General features: G+C 33.9%; 1 protein-coding gene and 1 non-coding gene across 38 annotated transcripts; one reads left to right on the top strand and one right to left on the bottom strand.

Moving 5' to 3' along the window:
* Nucleotides 1–3,339: 3,339 nt before the first annotated feature.
* Nucleotides 3,340–3,446, top strand: LOC128032207 (small nucleolar RNA R71). Its single transcript, XR_008188335.1, has one exon. It is a non-coding gene; the product is annotated as a small nucleolar RNA R71 (small nucleolar RNA).
* A 235-nt stretch (nt 3,447–3,681) lies between these two features.
* Nucleotides 3,682–16,026, bottom strand: LOC105790588 (putative disease resistance protein At3g14460). 37 transcript variants are annotated; one of them, XM_052635175.1, is made up of 14 exons: nt 12,751–16,025; nt 11,132–12,331; nt 10,956–11,019; nt 9,782–9,873; nt 9,335–9,438; nt 9,072–9,163; nt 8,056–8,147; nt 7,567–7,670; nt 7,300–7,395; nt 6,549–6,640; nt 5,795–5,885; nt 5,412–5,480; nt 4,850–5,280; nt 3,682–4,025 (listed from the first exon to the last, which is right to left on the bottom strand). In XM_052635175.1, exons 1-3 carry the CDS (start codon nt 15,737–15,739, stop codon nt 11,006–11,008), a joined length of 4,203 nt encoding a protein of 1,400 aa, XP_052491135.1. In that variant the 5' UTR covers nt 15,740–16,025; the 3' UTR covers nt 3,682–4,025; nt 4,850–5,280; nt 5,412–5,480; nt 5,795–5,885; nt 6,549–6,640; nt 7,300–7,395; nt 7,567–7,670; nt 8,056–8,147; nt 9,072–9,163; nt 9,335–9,438; nt 9,782–9,873; nt 10,956–11,005. The 37 variants fall into 37 exon arrangements, with proteins under 37 accessions (XP_052491135.1, XP_052491137.1, XP_052491154.1 ...); XM_052635181.1 differs by lacking the exon at nt 3,682–4,025 and adding an exon at nt 10,045–10,084 and having other exon boundaries at nt 4,770–5,280; nt 12,751–16,026; XM_052635179.1 differs by lacking the exon at nt 3,682–4,025 and adding an exon at nt 6,916–6,984 and having other exon boundaries at nt 4,770–5,280.
* Between the last annotated feature and the right edge of the window lie 1,636 nt (nt 16,027–17,662).

The following is a 17,662-nucleotide window of genomic DNA, read 5'->3' as shown; positions in this document are numbered from 1 at the left end:
TAAAAATTTTAAAATTAAAAAATTAAAAAAGTATTTTAAAAGTATTTTAAAGTTAAAAATAAAAATAAAAATAAAAATATTTATTATTCTAAGTAGGCGAAGCCCGGCCAAAAAGTGGTGCAGAGGCCTGCCTGCTTTTTAATCGGGCCTCGTTTTTTACCCAAGCCCATATTTCGGCCTATATTTTTACCCAAACCCTCCCATATTTCTAGCGGGTCGTCGGGCCAGTCAGCCACCTACCATGAACACCTCTACCTACAAGGGCATTACGATCATTTTACCCTATAGGGGCATTACAATCATTTTACCCTATAGGGGCATTATGGTCATTTTACCCTACAGGGGCATTACGGTCATTTTACCCTACAGGGACATTACAGTCATTTTATCCTATAGGGGTATTATGGTTATTTTACCCTACAGGGGCATTACGATCATTTTACCCCACAGGGGTATTTCGGTATTCTACCCTACGGGGGCATTTTAGTTATTTTACCCTATGAGGGGTATTTAAGTCATTTTACTCATCGAGGGTATTTCGGTCATTTTACCCATCGAGGATATTTCAGTTATTTTACCCTTGAGGGGTATTTCGGTCCAGATATCGACCTCTCAAAAGGTCCGCAGTCGCCTCGAGTGACTCAGGTAACCTAATTGGTCACAACAGTGTAAATGGGCCCAAGGCCCATTACTCGGCCCAAATGGGTCCACACACTCGTGTGGCCTGTTTAGCCCAGATTTCACCACGGTTATGGGATCTACATAACCTAGTCCAGTATTAGCCACAAATCATGGTTTTCATCCATGTGGGGCCCATGAGCCCATTTAGCTTATACGGCCCAACGTGGCCAATTACGGCCTAAGCCCATGAAAATGCTCATGGAGGCCTCCACAGTTTATCGCCCATGACTCATAGGTTTGGCTTTCCACACGAGCGATCGCATGCTTGTGTGGTCTCAAACGCCGTATTTCAGCTTTTTTGCTTTTGCCGTTCTACAGTTACAGTAGGGAGTTTACACACCTGATGCGATTTGCAGATTCCCTTCGATCCGAACACTCTTATTTCACAAATCAATGATCATCGCACCCTAAGCGACGGATACCCTTGAAAGCCTCGCTGATCTCCACCTTTCTAAATAATGAACAAATGAGATGTGTGTGATTTATAGCTCTCCACAACAACCTCCCCAAATCCTAATATTCTCTCCTCAAATCTCTCCAAATATCCCTCTCATTGATATCCTCCAAGACCTATTCAAAATCTCACCCAACAGAGTTTGAAACCAGCTCAAACTCCTGCCGCCTCATGCTAGCAAAATAGATATCCTTTTTGCTTGCAATGGGATTCAAACCCAAGCCCCCCTCAATAGCTAAACACGCCACTTGCCTCCTTGTCACAAGCCCTTTTGTTTCTATTTTGTCTTCAATTAACTAAAAGGTCTAAAGACCAAAGTCTAGGTTCCTTTAAAACAAAAACCAAAATAAATTACAAGAGCCAAGACTTGAACCCAGGCTCCCTTGCAACCTTAGTGACACCAAAACCACTAGACCACATGCTTCCTTATGACATTTTTTAACACAATAATTTAAAAGGCCTACATCCAAGCATCCAGGGTTTTATCCACTTAAAACTAAAATTTTTGCTAAAGCCCAGGTTTGAACCTAGAACTTTTCTAACTCCTCTCAGGGCCCTTAACCACTAAAGCAGACATACTTTTGTACACAGTTTCCAAACCGTTCCCTTACTTAAGGCCCAATACTTGTAGGCCTAAATTTTAGGGCGTTACACACACAGCCACTCATATGCCAATGTTGCCCGACCGTGTCTCGCACAAGGCCGTGTCTCTTACCCATGTAACTCTCTTACTTGATTTAAAAATGAAAAACTTAGCTCAAGGGTTCACACAGCCTAGGACATGCCCGTGTGTGCCACACGACCATTTCTTCAGGCAGTGTGAACTATTTAGGTCATGTAACCTTTGAATTTTTGAAAAATTAAGTTCTAGAACTCACATGGGCAAGGACACACCTGTGTGTCTAGGCCGTATGGTTCACATGGCCATGTTGTCAAACCGTGTAACTCACTCTCGATTGCTCATTTATACACACGGCCTGACATTAATACTAGTCCCTAAATCAGGTAAGGTATTATCAATATTTAAACATTTTATAGGGCATGAGATTAATACTAGTCCCTAAATCAGCTAAGGTATTATCAATATTTAAACTACCAATTAAACAAGGAATAGTAAAACTCCCAGGATCTTTCAGTTTGTTGGGTAGTTTATTTTGTAAGATGGCCCAACAAACTGCATTGAGCTTCACAATCGACGAATCGTTTAACTGCCTTTTGTTTGCCAAAAGCTCCTTTAAAATTTTGACATAATTGGGCATCTACGAAAGATCTTTAACAAACGGTAAGTTAATATGTAATTTTTTTAGGAGTTTAAGAAATATACCAAATTGTTCGTTCATGTGGTCTTTCTTTGTCACGTTAGGATATGGAACTCGAGGTTTATATTCTTTGGCAATCGGCTTTCGGTCTTTTTGGCTTACCTATTTACGACAATTTCTTCCCTTGGTTCTTCATCTCAAACAGTAATTGCATGAAGTTGCTCCCTTAGGTTAGTTTCAGTACTGCTAGGCAAACTACTTTGTGGTCGTTCTGGAATTAACTCAGGAAGCTAACCTATTTGGTTCTTGAGCTCTTGAATCGATGCTTGCTGATTTTTAGTGCTGCCTCAGTGTTTTGAAAACTCATTTCTAACATCGAGATAAACTTCATTAACATCTCCTCAAGGTATGGCTTTTTCTCTTGCTGGTAAGGTTGTTGTTGGAAGCCTAGAAAGGGTTGTGCTCTTTGATTTCCTTGACCACCCCAAGAGAAATTGGGATGGTTCCTCCAACCTACATTATAGTTATTACTATAAGGGTTATTTTGAGGCCTAGAATTATTACCCATATAATTGATTTGTTCATTCTCTATGCTAGGAGCAAAGGGCAAACATTCTGGATTATTCATTTTCTCCTCCATTTGTATCGCATTGCATCACTGGATGTACCTACGTAGAAATATATAAACCATTAATTTTTTTATTTAAAAGTTCTACCTGATTCGATAACATGGTGACTGCATCTAAGTTAAAAACACCAATGGCCTTCACTGGCTTTGTCCTCATGACTTGCCACTAATAATTATTCAGTGTCATTTTTTCTATAAACTCATAAGCTGCTTCAGGTGTTTTATTATTTAGTGTAACACCAAATGCTGCATCAATCAACTGCCTCGTTGAAGGGTTCAAACCATTGTAGAAGGTTTGAACTTGTAACTATAATGGTAACCTATGGTGAGGGCACCATCTCAATAAGTCCTTATACCTCTCCCATGCATCATATAATGTCTCTAAATCTATCTAAACAAAGGAAAATATATCATTCCTCAACTTGGTTGTCTTAGCCGGTGGGAAGTACTTTAAAAGAAATTTCCCGGTCATTTAAGCCTATGTAATGATGGAACAGCGTAGTAAAGAGTTTAACCACTGTTTAGCTTTGTTCTTCAATGAGAAAGGGAATAACTGTAAATAAATGGCGTCATCAGTAGCACTATTTATCTTGAAAGTATCGTAGATTTCCAGAAAATTGGCCAAATGAGTATTTGAATCTTTGTCTTGCAAACCGTCGAATTGAACATATTGTTGTATCATTTTAATTGTATTTAGCTTCAGTTCAAAATTATTTACAACAATGGTGGGTCTCACAATACTCGATTCAGCCCCTGTTAGAGTGGGCTTGGCATAATCATACATAGTACGAGGAACATGAGCAAGATCTGCAACAACTGCAGGAGGTAGCTGAATATCTTGGTTATCACCCACCTCCTCAGTAATAATAATGTCCTCTTGTTATGTACTATATTCTGTCAATTCTGCCTTGCTTCTCTACAGTTTTTGCGAGCAGTACTTTCAATTTCACTATCAAATAGTAATGGCCCCGACAGGTTTCTTCTAGTCATAAACAAAAGGCACCTGCCAGAAGAAAACAAAAGAAAAAAATAGAATGTAAAAAATAAAATAAAATATAAAATATAAAAATAAAATAAAAATGGCTAAATTAATAAAAATCAAGTGTTCCTAATATTTTAGTCCCCGGTAACGGAGCTAAAAACTTGATGGTCACTAAACTAACTATAAATACGACAAAGGCAAGTACACTTATCGAACAATAGTATAGCTACGGTGAGTAAAAATATCATATCCACAAATATCTTATTATTTAGCCGACAAATTGGAGTCATGTGTTTTAATATAAAATTACTAAACTAATTTAACTAAGAACGTAATAGAGAATAAATCAAGGAAATAATCAAATATTAACCAATGAGAGAGACAATACCTAGGAAAGGATCCACATAGACTTCACCTATTATTATGAATTTGAATTAAATGATTTATTCACTTGGTGTCTTAATCCGTAGAAATCCCTAAACTATGTTAACATCTTTTTTGAAAGAAAGAACAACAAACTTTAGGTTGATTAATTGAAATATCTTTCTAATCAAAACCCCTATTATCGCATTAACTCGATCTATGAATTCCCCTATTAGATTTGACTCTAATCCGGTAGATTTATGTTGTCCTATTTCTAGGATTGCATACAACTCCACTCAATTATGCTAGATCTACTTTTAAACAGAGACTTTTGCTCTACTGAATTCAACACATTAAACATGAATTAACATCCCAGAAAAATTAAAATAAGAAGTTAACACATTTAATTGAGAACAAGAATTAAGTATTTAGCATGTAAATCAGAAATCAAATAATAAGATTCATCATAGGTTTCATCTTACCTAAGTATTTAGGGAATTAGTTCATAAACGTAAATAGAAACATCTCAAAGTTAGAAAAATGACAAGAAGCAAAAAAAAACTCATAAAAACTCATAAAAACTTTAGAAGAAATTAAACGGAGATCTTTGATCTTGATAGAGATCCACTTCCGAGTTGATTCCGTTAGTGTTCTTCGAGTGTTTTCTTTGATCTTCTCTGATGGCCCCCTTATTTCTTCTTCTAATTGGTATTTATAGGCTTTAGAATGCTCAAAAAGTCTAAAATTTGTGTTTTTCTGTGTGTTTGGGAAGTAAGGTGCGAAACCGACACAGGTTGGCACATGGGTATGTGTCCAGCCCGTGTGGAAAGGCCTAGGCCGTGTGGATCCTAGAAACAACTCTTTTTGTACGATTATGGTTCATTTTTCGCTCCTTTCGCTTCCAAAAGCTCTCCTAAGTATAGAAACATGAATTTAAAGGATTAGGAGAATCAAATTCACTAATTTTCATAATTAATAATCTAAAAATGCATTAACAATGGGATTAAAATATATTACTTTTATAGCTTATCAGGAGGTTCAAACCTGTTTTAAAAGAAAGTCAATATGACACTTGAAGCACTCCACACTCGTCTGAGATCAAGTCAAACAACCCTTGGATAAAAGTCAAATTGGAGAGAAGGATCAGAGGATATTTTTCTTTGTATTTAATAAATTTGCAGAGATTGTAACTTTCTTTTCAAAGTTATAAATAAATTTGGCTTTAAACTTCCAAGTGAACTTTCGATTCAAAATTTGTATGTACAATCTTATTAATAAACATTTTCAAGTCAACCTAAATGAAGTTGTTCTGTATGGAAATAGAGAAAATATTTATATACTTACATTAACATTCTAAGGATTGAAGAGACTGTTATAAATACATATAATTTTTTTCAATATAGTAAAACATGTGTTAGTATGCATACCTTAGTATTTGTTGCTAGGAAGTTAAGGCTTAAAAGTGTATGTTGTTCTATTGGAGTTGTTGGCTGCCAAAACCTTTGTATTCTTATCTTCCTTGAAAATGAAAGATTGCACAATTTAAGACCACTAACGTATTGAAAGTTCAAATTTTAATTTTTGCATAAAATTAATCGCCATTTTCACTAACTTGTAGTTATGAACTAATCAAATGAGAAATGCACCTAAATATAAAATGTTATTAATGGAAGTTGAGAATAAACTAACTTTTGTAACAATCGACAACTTTAAGTTATGGAGAAGAAACCAAGAGTCATTTCTAAAGTAAGCCGCCTTTCGATCCATTTCAACAGAAGAAAGGAGGTTCAAACTTGTTTCAAAAACAAATCAACATGACACTTGAAGCATTCCACACTCGTATGAGATCAAGTCAAACGACTCTTGGATAAAAGTCAAATCGGAGAGAAGAATCTAAGGATATATATATTTTTTTGTATTTAAGAAATTTGTAGAGATTGTAACTTTCTTTTCAAAGTTATCAATAAATTTGGCTCTAAACTTTCAAGTGAACTTTCAACTCAAAATTTGTGTGTACAATGTTATTAATAAACATTTTCAAGTCAACTTGAATGAAGTTGTTTTGTATGGAAATAGAAAAAATATTCATATACTTACATTACCATTTTAAGGACTGAAGAGATTGTTATAAATACATATAATTTTTTTTCAATATAGTAAAAGGTGTGTTAGTATGCATACCTTAGTATTTGTTGCTAGGAAGTGACGGCTTAAAAGTGTATTTTGTTTTATTGGAGTTGTTGGCTGCCAAAACCTCTGTATTCTTATCTTGCCTGACAATGAAGGATTGCACAATTTGAGATCACTAATGTATTGAAAGTTCAAATTTCAATTTTTGCATAAAATTAATCAGCATTTTTCACTAATTTGTAGTTATAAACTAATTAAATGCGAAATGCATCTAAATAAAAAATGTTATTAATGGAAGTTGAGAATAAACTAATTCTTGTAACAACCGACAACTTTATGCTATAGAGAAGAACCCAAGAGTCGTTTCTAAAGAAAGTCGCATTTCAATCCGTTTCAACTGAAGACAGGAGGTTCAAACCTGTTTCAAAAGCAAGCCAACATGACACTTGAAGCACTCCACACTCGTCTAAGATCAAGTCAAACGACCCTTGGATAAAAGTCAAATTGAAGAGAAGAATCAACGGGTATTTTTCTTTGTATTTAAGAAATTTACAGAGATTGTAACTTTCTTTTCAAAGTTGTCAATAAATTTGGTTCTAAATTTGCAAGTGAACTTTCGACTCAAAATTTGTTTGTACAATGTTAATAATAAACATTTTCAAGTAAACTTGAATGAAGTTGTTTTGTATGGAAATAGAAAAAATATTCATATACTTATATTAACATTCTAAGGACTGAAGAGATTGTTATAAGTGCATATAATTTTTTTTCAATATAATAAAACGTGTGTTAGTATGCATACCTTATTATTTGTTGTTAGGAAGTCAAGGCTTAAAAGTGTATCTTGTTCTATTGGAGTTGTTGGCTGCCAAAACCTTCGTATTCTTATATTGCCTGCCTGTCAATGAAGGATTGCACAATTTTAGATCCCTAACGTATTGAAAGTTTAAATTTCAACTTTTGTATAAAATTAATCGATATTTTTCACTAACTTGTAGTTATGAACTAATTAAATGAGAAATGCATCTAAATATAAAATGTTATTAATGGAAGTTGAGAATAAACTAACTTTTGTAACAATCGACAACTTCATGCTATGGAGAAGAACCCAAGAGTCATTTCTGAAAAAAGCCACCTTTTGATCCGTTTCAACTGAAGAAAAGAGGTTCAAACCTGTTTCAAAAGCAAGTCAACATGACAGTTGAAGCATTCCACACTTGTATGAGATCAAGTCAAACGACTCTTGAATAAAAGTCAAATCGGAGAGAAGAATCTAAGGATATATTTTTTTTTTGTATTTAAGAAATTTGTAGAGATTGTAAATTTCTTTTCAAAGTTATCAATAAATTTGGCTCTAAACTTTCAAGTGAACTTTCGACTCAGAATTTGTGTGTACAATGTTATTAGTAAACATTTTCAAGTCAACTTGAATGAATTTGTTTTGTATGGAAACAAAGAAAATATTCATATACTTATATTAACATTCTAAGGACTGAAGAGATTGCTATAAATACATATAATTTTTTTAATATAGTAAAACGTGTGTTAGTATGCATACCTTAGTATTCGTTGCTAGGAAGTGAAGGCTTAAAAGAGTATCTTGTTCTATTGGAGTTGTTGGCTGCCAAAACCTTTGTATTCTTATATTTCCTGACAATGAAGGATTGTAGAATTTGAGGTCACTAACGTATTGAAAGTTCAAATTTCAATTTTTGCATAAAATTAATTGACATATTTCACTAACTTGTTGTTATGAACTAATTAAATGAGAAATGCATCTAAAAAAATGTTATTAATGGAAGTTGAGAATAAACTAATTTTTGCAACAATCTTGCGATGGAGAAGAACCCAAAAGTCATTTCTGAAGAAAGCCGCCTTTCGGTCCGTTTCAACTGAAGATAGGAGGTTCAAACCTATTTCAAAAGCAAGTCAACATGACACTTGAAGCACTCTACACTCGTCTGAGATTAAGTCAAACGACCCTTAGATAAATGTCAAATCGGAGAGGAGAATCACATGATATTTTTCTTGGTATTTAAGAAATTTGCAGAGATTGTAACTTTATTTTCAAAGTTATCAGTAAATTTGGCTCTAAACTTTCAAGTGAATTTTCGACTCAAAATTTGTATGTACAATGTTATTAATAAACATTTTCAAGTTCGGTCCGTTTCAACTGAAGATAGGAGGTTCAAACCTGTTTCAAAAGCAAGTCAACATGACACTTGAAGCACTCCACACTCGTCTAAGATTAAGTCAAACAACCCTTAGATAAAAGTGAAATCGGAGAGAAGAATCAAATGATATTTTCTTTGTATTTGAGAAATTTGCAGAGATTGTAACTTTCTTTTCAAAGTTATTAGTAAATTTGGCTCTAAACTTTCAAGTTAACTTTCGACTCAAAATTTGTATGTACAATGTTATTAATAAACATTTTCAAGTCAACTTGAATGAAATTGTTTTGTATAGAAATAGAAAAATATTCATATACTTACATTAACATTCTAAGGACTAAGAGATTGTTATAAATACATATAATGTTTTTTAATATAGTAAAACGTGTGTTAGTATGCATACCTTGGTATTTGTTGTTAGGAAGTCAAGGCTTAAAAGTGTATCTTGTTCTATTGGAGTTGTTGGCTGCCAAAACCTTTGTATTCTTATCTTGCCTGACAATGAAGGATTGCACAATTTGAGATCACTAACATATTGAAAGTTTAAATTTCAATTTTTGCATAAAATTAATCGATATTTTTCACTAACTTGTAGTTATGAACTAATTAAATGAGAAATGCATCTAAAAATAAAAATGTTATTAATGGAATTGAGAATAAACTAACTTTTGTAACAATCGACAACTTCATGCTATGGAGAAGAACCCAAAAGTCGTTTTTGAAAAAAGCCACCTTTTGATCCGTTTCAACTGAAGAAAGGAGGTTCAAACCTATTTGAAAAGCAAGTCAGCATGAAGCATTCCACACTCGTATGAGATCAAGTCAAACGACTCTTGGATAAAAGTCAAATCGGAGAGAAGAATCTAAGGATATATATTTTTTGTATTTAAGAAATTTGTAGAGATTGTAACTTTCTTTTCAAAGTTAGCAATAAATTTGGCTCTAAACTTTCAAGTGAACTTTCGACTCAAAATTTGTGTGTACAATGTTATTGTTTTGTATGGAAATAAAGAAAATATTCATATACTGATATTAACATTCTAAGGACTGAAGAGATTGTTATAAATACATATAATTTTTTTAATATAGTAAAACGTGTGTTAGTATGCATACCTTAGTATTCGTTGCTAGGAAGTGAAGACTTAAAAGTGTATCTTGTTCTATTGGAGTTGTTGGCTGCCAAAACCTTTGTATTCATATCTTTCCTGACAATGAAGGATTGCAGAATTTGAGATCACTACCGTATTGAAAGTTAAAATTTCAATTTTTGCATAAAATTAATCGACATATTTCCCTAACTTGTAGTTATGAGTTAATTAAATGAGAAATGTATCTAAATATAAAATGTTATTAGTGGAAGTTGAGAATAAACTGACTTTTATAACAATTGACAACTTCAATGAACAACCCACAAACCTGTAAACATGCATAGTAATTTATAAATTGTGAGCTCTAATCCTTCTTGCACATTATGTTTGTCTAACATTTAAAGCTTCAATTCCAATTCAAGGATACATATATCATATTTGAAACACAAATAGGAAGTACAATTTCTCATTTCCATTAGTTAGTGTCGTAGGCAACAGATTACATACTAATATCACATAAGAAATGCAACATAAACCAAGATCACATGTAAAATTTGTCTAACACCTAAAGCTTCAGTTTCAGTTCAAGGATACATACATAGATGAGTATTGGAAACACAAGAAACAAGTACGACCTTTATTTTCTATTAGTTAGTCTCATAGATAATGGATTACATGCTATTAAACATGTCATAGAAATACAACATAAAGTCTGCCAACATTTATTTATTACCTAATGAGTAAAATTTATTGTAATTTTCATGAAATAGTATTTTAGACGCCTTCAGCTAAAAAAATTTCTATTTCTTAACTACATGAGTATTTGATAGGCTTGTGACCAAGAGATCCATGCAACATAAAGTTTGCCAACATTTATATAATACCCAACGAGTAAAATTTACTACAATATTCATGAAATAGTTTCAAAGACAGTCACTTCCTCTAGCTTTCGACAATGTAAGATGCATAAATCCTTACAATTTCCATTTTCAGATTTTTAAGAGCATGAAATGAACCTTTTCGCCAAATGTAAAAGTGAATGTCTAATTACTATGAATTTGAAATATGACTATGCAAAAAAAAAAAAAAATCCAATGGAAAGATAATTTATTAAGTTACTTCCTATTCTTTTTAGGCCAATTTATGTAAGTTGAATTGGAATGAAAATTTCCAATGGAACGCCAAAAGAATACACTTACCTTAACTGACTGCACTAGTGACTGAAATAATATTCGGTGTAACACGTTTCTTATTCGCTTCCATCTACAGATCAGATAGGGAAAGTACATCAATATTTAAAATATTTTCTTATAATCAATTCATGACAATTATATGTATATGTTACCAAAGAAAAATATGAAATCTATTTAAAAACCTGTAGATTGTATCTCCACGCAAGGAATGGAGGCTATTAAGGGCCAATATTCTCCTCTCTCTCTCGAGCATTGGTCTTTTAGAAGTGAGCAGTTCCTGATACGAAGTCTTCCAAGTGTTGTAGGCAACCCTTCCCTTGGCAAGCTTCGAAGCTTAGGACAATCGACAACTTCGAGTTCTTCGAGCGATGGCAAGTTTAGAAGCCCTTTGGAAAGGGATTCTAGATTATTGAGTTTTGCGATATATATCGAAACTAGAGTTGTGGGAAGCAAACACTTTTCATCTGGAATGGAAACCAAATCTGGTCCACCAACAATGCTCAAGTCTTTAAGAGAGGTTGAGGTATGTAAGTTCCAATTTGATATTGGTTCCTTGAGTTGTTCACAATCCCAAATCTCAAGTGACAATAGATTAGGGGGCAAACCCCCTTTAGGGAAAGAAACAATACATGGGCAATTACAAATTGTTAAATACAGAAGAGAAGTGAGATTTAATATCTGATGAGGTAGAGACTTGAGATTTGCACAATTACTGATATTCAAAGTTTTCAAATTGGGGAGAGACAAATCAATCTCTGGGAAGTATTTCAGATATTGACAATTGCCTATGATCAACTCCATCAGACACTTAAGATTGTTTAAAGAATCTGGTAAGCTTATCAGAGTTGGACAGTTCCAGATATCAATGTATTCAAGTGATGCATTATTGGGCAGTAGCCTATCTGAAAGGGGCTCTAGTTGTAAGCATTCCCAAATCTTAAGCATTTTAAGGCTAGTTGGTAATCTACCATGTGGAAAACGAACAAGAGAAGGGCAACTGATGATCTCCAAATTCTCTAGACAAAATGTATTTTTGCTGTTATCAGCTTGCATCAGTCCATCAGGTAGAGAACATAGGCAAATGCAATCTTGGATTTTTAACCTTTTCAATGTGGGAGGTAATATCCCTCTTGGAAAGCTTGTGAGAGAAGGACATTCTTCTATTTCCAAATCTTCGATAAGGCAATCGGTAAGTTCACCCTGCTTCATTATCCAACAAGGAAGGTTCTTAAGCCATGGAAAATCTCTGAGTTGAAGTCGTTTAAGTTTAGGACAAAAACCTATGTCCGGAAAGGATACAAGTTCCGAGCATGATTCAATACGCAAATGCTCGAGAGACGTAAGGCAATGTAGCTCGTTAGGCTCTAATTCTTGTTCATTGCCTGCAAGTGAGAAAGATACACATGGGAACATAGATTAAGGATTTGTTTACCGTTGAATTTCAAAAGTGCTTCTCAAGCTAAACCAACTTTTTAAGTCAAACATTAGTAAACATGTAATTTTTTAAACCAAACCAACTTTTCAAGTGACCCAAAAAAAGCTAAAAATTATATCTCTTCAAAAGCCAATTTGGGTGACAAATCATAAAATTGCCCTTCATTTATATTAACTATAAAAGATAGATTTATCTTCCTAAAAAACACTTATGGACATCAATGGTAAACATCAAAATTTTCAAAAAAATTTGTTGAGGATACTTTTAAAAACAATTTTCAATCTGAAGCTCAAAAGCACTTTCAACATAAATAATAAACTAGCTAATTGAAATGCACAATAGAAACAACATTTTTAAATTCAGCACCTTTTTGCCATAAGGCTGTCAATCCAATGCAGTTGGAAAGGCTAAGATGCTTAAGTGCCCCCGGAAACTGTTCAAACACATTGGGAAGACATGTAAGGTCTGGCACACGCTTGATTCTCAGTGTAGTTAGAGAAGTAAGGTCAACCATGCTCCTTGGAACCATCTTATTGCAATCTTCAATACTTAGGTCAAGAAGAGATGGGAGGCTCATAACTGAATAAGCCATATTAGGGCACCCTTTGATATTAAGTTTCACCAGAGAAGGTAGGTATCTGGGTAGTTTCTGATACAACTTTGGACAATTATGAATCATAAGCTCACGCAGATTAGGGAATTCTCTGTCTTCTTCATCAGGTCTGTTATTAGGATAGCACCAGTACTCCCAATTCAACATATTTTGAAACTGTAGAACTTCCAGAACTGGGAAAGGTTTTGAAGAAGGTAAATTGTCTCCAAAAAACTCAAAATCCAATCTTTTGACTCCATTCATGCCTGTTAGTGACAGCTTCTTCAGTGAGGGTAGTCTCCCAAGTGCTGGAAGGGACATGACATTTCTACAGTTTGAGAGGTTTATATCTGCAATATTAGCCATTGAGGAACCACCTAACCAAGATGGAAACTTTGTGCCACCATAGCAAGCAACTCTAACTCTTTTAATGTCTTGATGAGGTTGTAGCATGTTGAAAACAGGTAATCCATTTTCGCCATTTCGATGATCAAAGGATTCATGGCCCCATTGCAAATGCAACCCCTCAAGCTTATTCTTATCCTTTAGAACATAATCCCTAGCTTCTCCAGTATCAACCACATTTTCCAGTCCAATAACGGAAATCTCCTTTCGCAAATGCAACAAGCCCTTCAATTCTTTGATGCCAGACCCGCTATCCCTTCGAACGATGAATTTGGACAAGACCTTTAGATTTTTCAGGTTACCAATCTGCATCGGCATCTCTTTTAAACTATCAGTATCAGTAAGATCAAGAACACAAAGATCGATCAGATTCTCAATAGCTCGAGGCAGCTTTGTGAGGTTCTTGCACCCATGCAGTATCAATGTTTGTAAGTTGAAAAGAGATCCAACGGATTCAGGCAATGATTTGATGCTGGTTCGAGATAAATTCAAGTACCGTAAGTGTATCAAATCACCTATGCTATGCGGTAGCTCATCAATGCAATAACCATTGAGACTCAAGACTCTTAGGCAGCCTAACTTTGGTACAAACTGTTGTAAGACAGTATTGGTTAAAAAGGAACTTGCTGCCATGGGCAACATATGAATTGGTAATGCTACCAATGTTCTTAAACTGGTCATTTGAGACAACATTTCGAATCGTTTCGAAACATCATACTGGTGACGAAGGAATGAAAAATGCCGAAAGCTCTCAAGTTTAACTCCATCGTTTAATTTGTCTCCATTGTTGAAGAAGCATATTTCTTTGGAAACAAATTGAGCTAGATCATTTATAAGGTCATGCATCGCATACCTGTTTTTGTTAATAGTTGATTGTTGGAAAAAAGATCTCGACCATAAGTCACGAAAATATTCAATTCCTATGTCTTCCATTTGCTTCTTCCTTTTGGTGTGGTGCAAGAAACCCTCTGCCTTCCACAAACGAATCAGCTCCTCCTTGTCAAATTCATAATCCTTCGGAAATATGGCACAATAAGAAAAACAACGCTTGAGATGGGAAGGAAGGTGATGATAGCTCAATAGCAAAGCTGGAAGGATGCTGTTTCCTTTTTCAGGCAAATGCCAAATCTTACTATTCATTATGTCTTCCCACTCATCAGAGTTCCTTTTAGTACGAAGGAGTCCTCCCAGGGTCTTAGCCGCCAATGGCAAGCCGCTGCACTTCTTTACTATTTCCTCACCGAAGGTTTTTAGGTTTGGGTGCCCGTCAAAATCTGAACCGCCAAGAGCATGCCTAGTGAACAACGAGAGACAATCTTTGTCTGCGAGTTCCCTTAGATGATAAGTTCCACAAGGAGCCATTATTGACGCAGTATCTACATTTCGAGTTGTCACAAGAATTTTGCTTCCCGCTGCCCCTGCAATAAAAGGCTTACATAAGGCCTCCCATTGTTCATAGTTCTCATTCCAAACATCGTCTAAAACAAGAAGAAACTTCTTCCCAGACAACTTCTCCTTTAGGCTTACTTGAAGTAAGTTTAGATCCTTTGAATTCCAACTCGCCGAAGTAACAGCTTCAAGCATTATCGCCGTCAGCCTAATAACATCAAATTCCTCAGAGACACAAACCCAGATTTTCAAATCGAAAGAGCTTTCAACTTTGATATCATTGTACACCAACTGGGCCAGTGTGGTTTTACCCACTCCTGGCATACCCCAAATGCAAGCCACAGCGATATCACCAAAGCCCTCATCAGCATCATTCATCAGGATATCAAGAATGACCTCTTTATCTTTTTCCCTGCCGTAGACACGAGGTTCAACGAGTGAACTGGTTCTCAGCCTCTCTGTCACTCTTTCACGCCTTCCTCTATCGTTCTCTTCTAAACTCAAATCATTCTTTATGGCAACGGCCGCTTCCAGTCTAGCAGTAAGCTTCTTTATTTTGGACTCCACTTTGGTGCTGAACTTAAGAGTTGAAGGATTAAAATTTACACAGCAAGCTGACACATATTTCCTCATCATCTTGTGGGTGGAGGAAGAAGGACCTGCGTCTTCCTTCATTTGGCGGCGCCGAGCTTCATAGGCAAGCTCATCGATAATATCTTCGGCGGCATAAGCAATGTCTCTTAGATCCCGTAGCCACAGTTTGACGGAGCAGCTTTTGGATTGTTTTTCCTCAGCATCTTCCAGGCAAGCATTGATTTTGAGCAGCAAAATTTCCCACTTCTTGAGCTCGGATAAAATCTTCTCCTTCCGAGCAAATTTGTTGAAGTGGGTGGAGGAGAAGTGGTCCGACAAGGAACGAAACATCCCAGACACGACCGCCTCTACCAAGGAGGAAGCAATAGCTTCCATCAAGGACAAGACAAAAGAAGACAAAAAAGCGTAGGAGCTGGTAAAATGAAGGAAGCTTTTTTTGACCTGGCACGGAAACCATTACCTTTGATTGACCCCTTCGTTTTATCTCCGGCAACCTATACCTTGCTTCATAGCTTATCATACCAACCACCATAACATTTAGGGATAATATTCGATAATAAAAAAGTTATACAAACACTCTTTTTCTTTTATATATTCTCCATCATGTAGATAAGAAACTTTAAAATATTCTGGATGCTCTACAAAGACGTATAGCTTACAGATCTAATCGTGGTTTCCAAAATTATGCCAACGGAAGGAAATGATATGAATAAGGTTAAAATAATTTTTTAAATTGGAATGTGAAATAAATCATTAGTAACCAAAAAATAACAAAATTAAATTTTATTATTTTTCTTCAGACTTTAGTTATGATTTGAAGTTTTTAATGTTATAATATTTTAATTCTGAATTTAGTAATTTAATTAATTATGGATGTAGCATTCTATTTTTAAAATAAAATATTAATATAAAATAAAAATAATTGTAATCATTAAAGTTATAATGATATTGAATATATAACACTGATCGATATATCCGCTTCACTTTTATTTTTATAATAAATTTTAACAAAAATAATTACAATTAATTTGTTAATGATTTTCTATTATAAATATTGAATATAAAACTAATAGATAAGTTACACATTGTTTAACATAACAAATTTTAACGTAAAATATAAAATAATGACAATTATATATACTTTATTTTATTAATAATAATTCCATTATAAGAGTAATTGTTAGAACTATTATCTCCTAATTAATTAGTTTATCCATGTATATATTAAATTATACTTGTTATTTTAAATTAATTATCACTTAATTAATGTTACAATTATATATTAATTTATTTATATTAGTTTTATAGACATTATAAAAAAAAGAGTAGGAAGTATGGGTATACAAAATATCGATTTTTTGGATGAATTACAAGAATAGGGCAAAACCCTAACTATCAGGCCGACACACGAAGTTCAAAATATCGATTTTTAAAATATGATACAAACATGATTTTTTTTAATGTTACACAATTACTTTATTTATGATTTGAATTATTTTATTATTAAAATATTTTAACCACCATTAATAATAATTTACACTAATTATTTAAAATAATAAAAGTAATTATATATATTTATATTGTAATCTAGAAACTAGTATAATATGAAAAGATATAGATATAGAGGGATGGATCAAAATTATTGTACCTTACAAGTTGGTGTCTCCTTTTCAGTAAGTGGATTACATGATCACAAGGATGTATACTAAATCTAATTCCCACTCATTCATTCCATATTGACTATAACCTAAAAATGGTTGAGAGTTAGTTCAATGGTGTCATGATTTAAACATTGAATCATTTTGGTATTATCGGTACGGTATCGGTCTGATATTTAAATAAATTTTATTTTTCATAATTATATGTAAAAATAATTAGGTTATTTAATTTAATTAATAAATTTAAAATATTATACTTTCATATAAATATATTTATGTGTATATAGTTAAGATATATATATCAATAAATTTAAAATGGTACATAGTAATACCAAAATAAAAATAATATGTTCACCGGTAAGACTAAAAATAACAGCAGCGATGTGACTAATTATTGTTGCAATAAAATTAGATATTGTGAGAGTGATATTAAAATTTTTATTGAATGTTGTTATTAAAATGTACTTAATAATCATAAAGGCGCATAGGTTGTAAAGTTGTAATGGCGTAAAGGATGCAGAATAATCTTGGTTTGGTTCAACTTCAATCGCAAGTTCCAAGCATGATCGGCTTCACCTTCCATCATCCTTTATTGCCCCTTTACTCAACCTTCCATCATTCTTTTTTATTGGTATTTTTC

This window comes from Gossypium raimondii, chromosome 8, assembly GCF_025698545.1.
Source record: "Gossypium raimondii isolate GPD5lz chromosome 8, ASM2569854v1, whole genome shotgun sequence".
Taxonomy (NCBI): domain Eukaryota; kingdom Viridiplantae; phylum Streptophyta; class Magnoliopsida; order Malvales; family Malvaceae; genus Gossypium; species Gossypium raimondii.
This window is presented reverse-complemented; position numbering and strand designations above follow the sequence as displayed.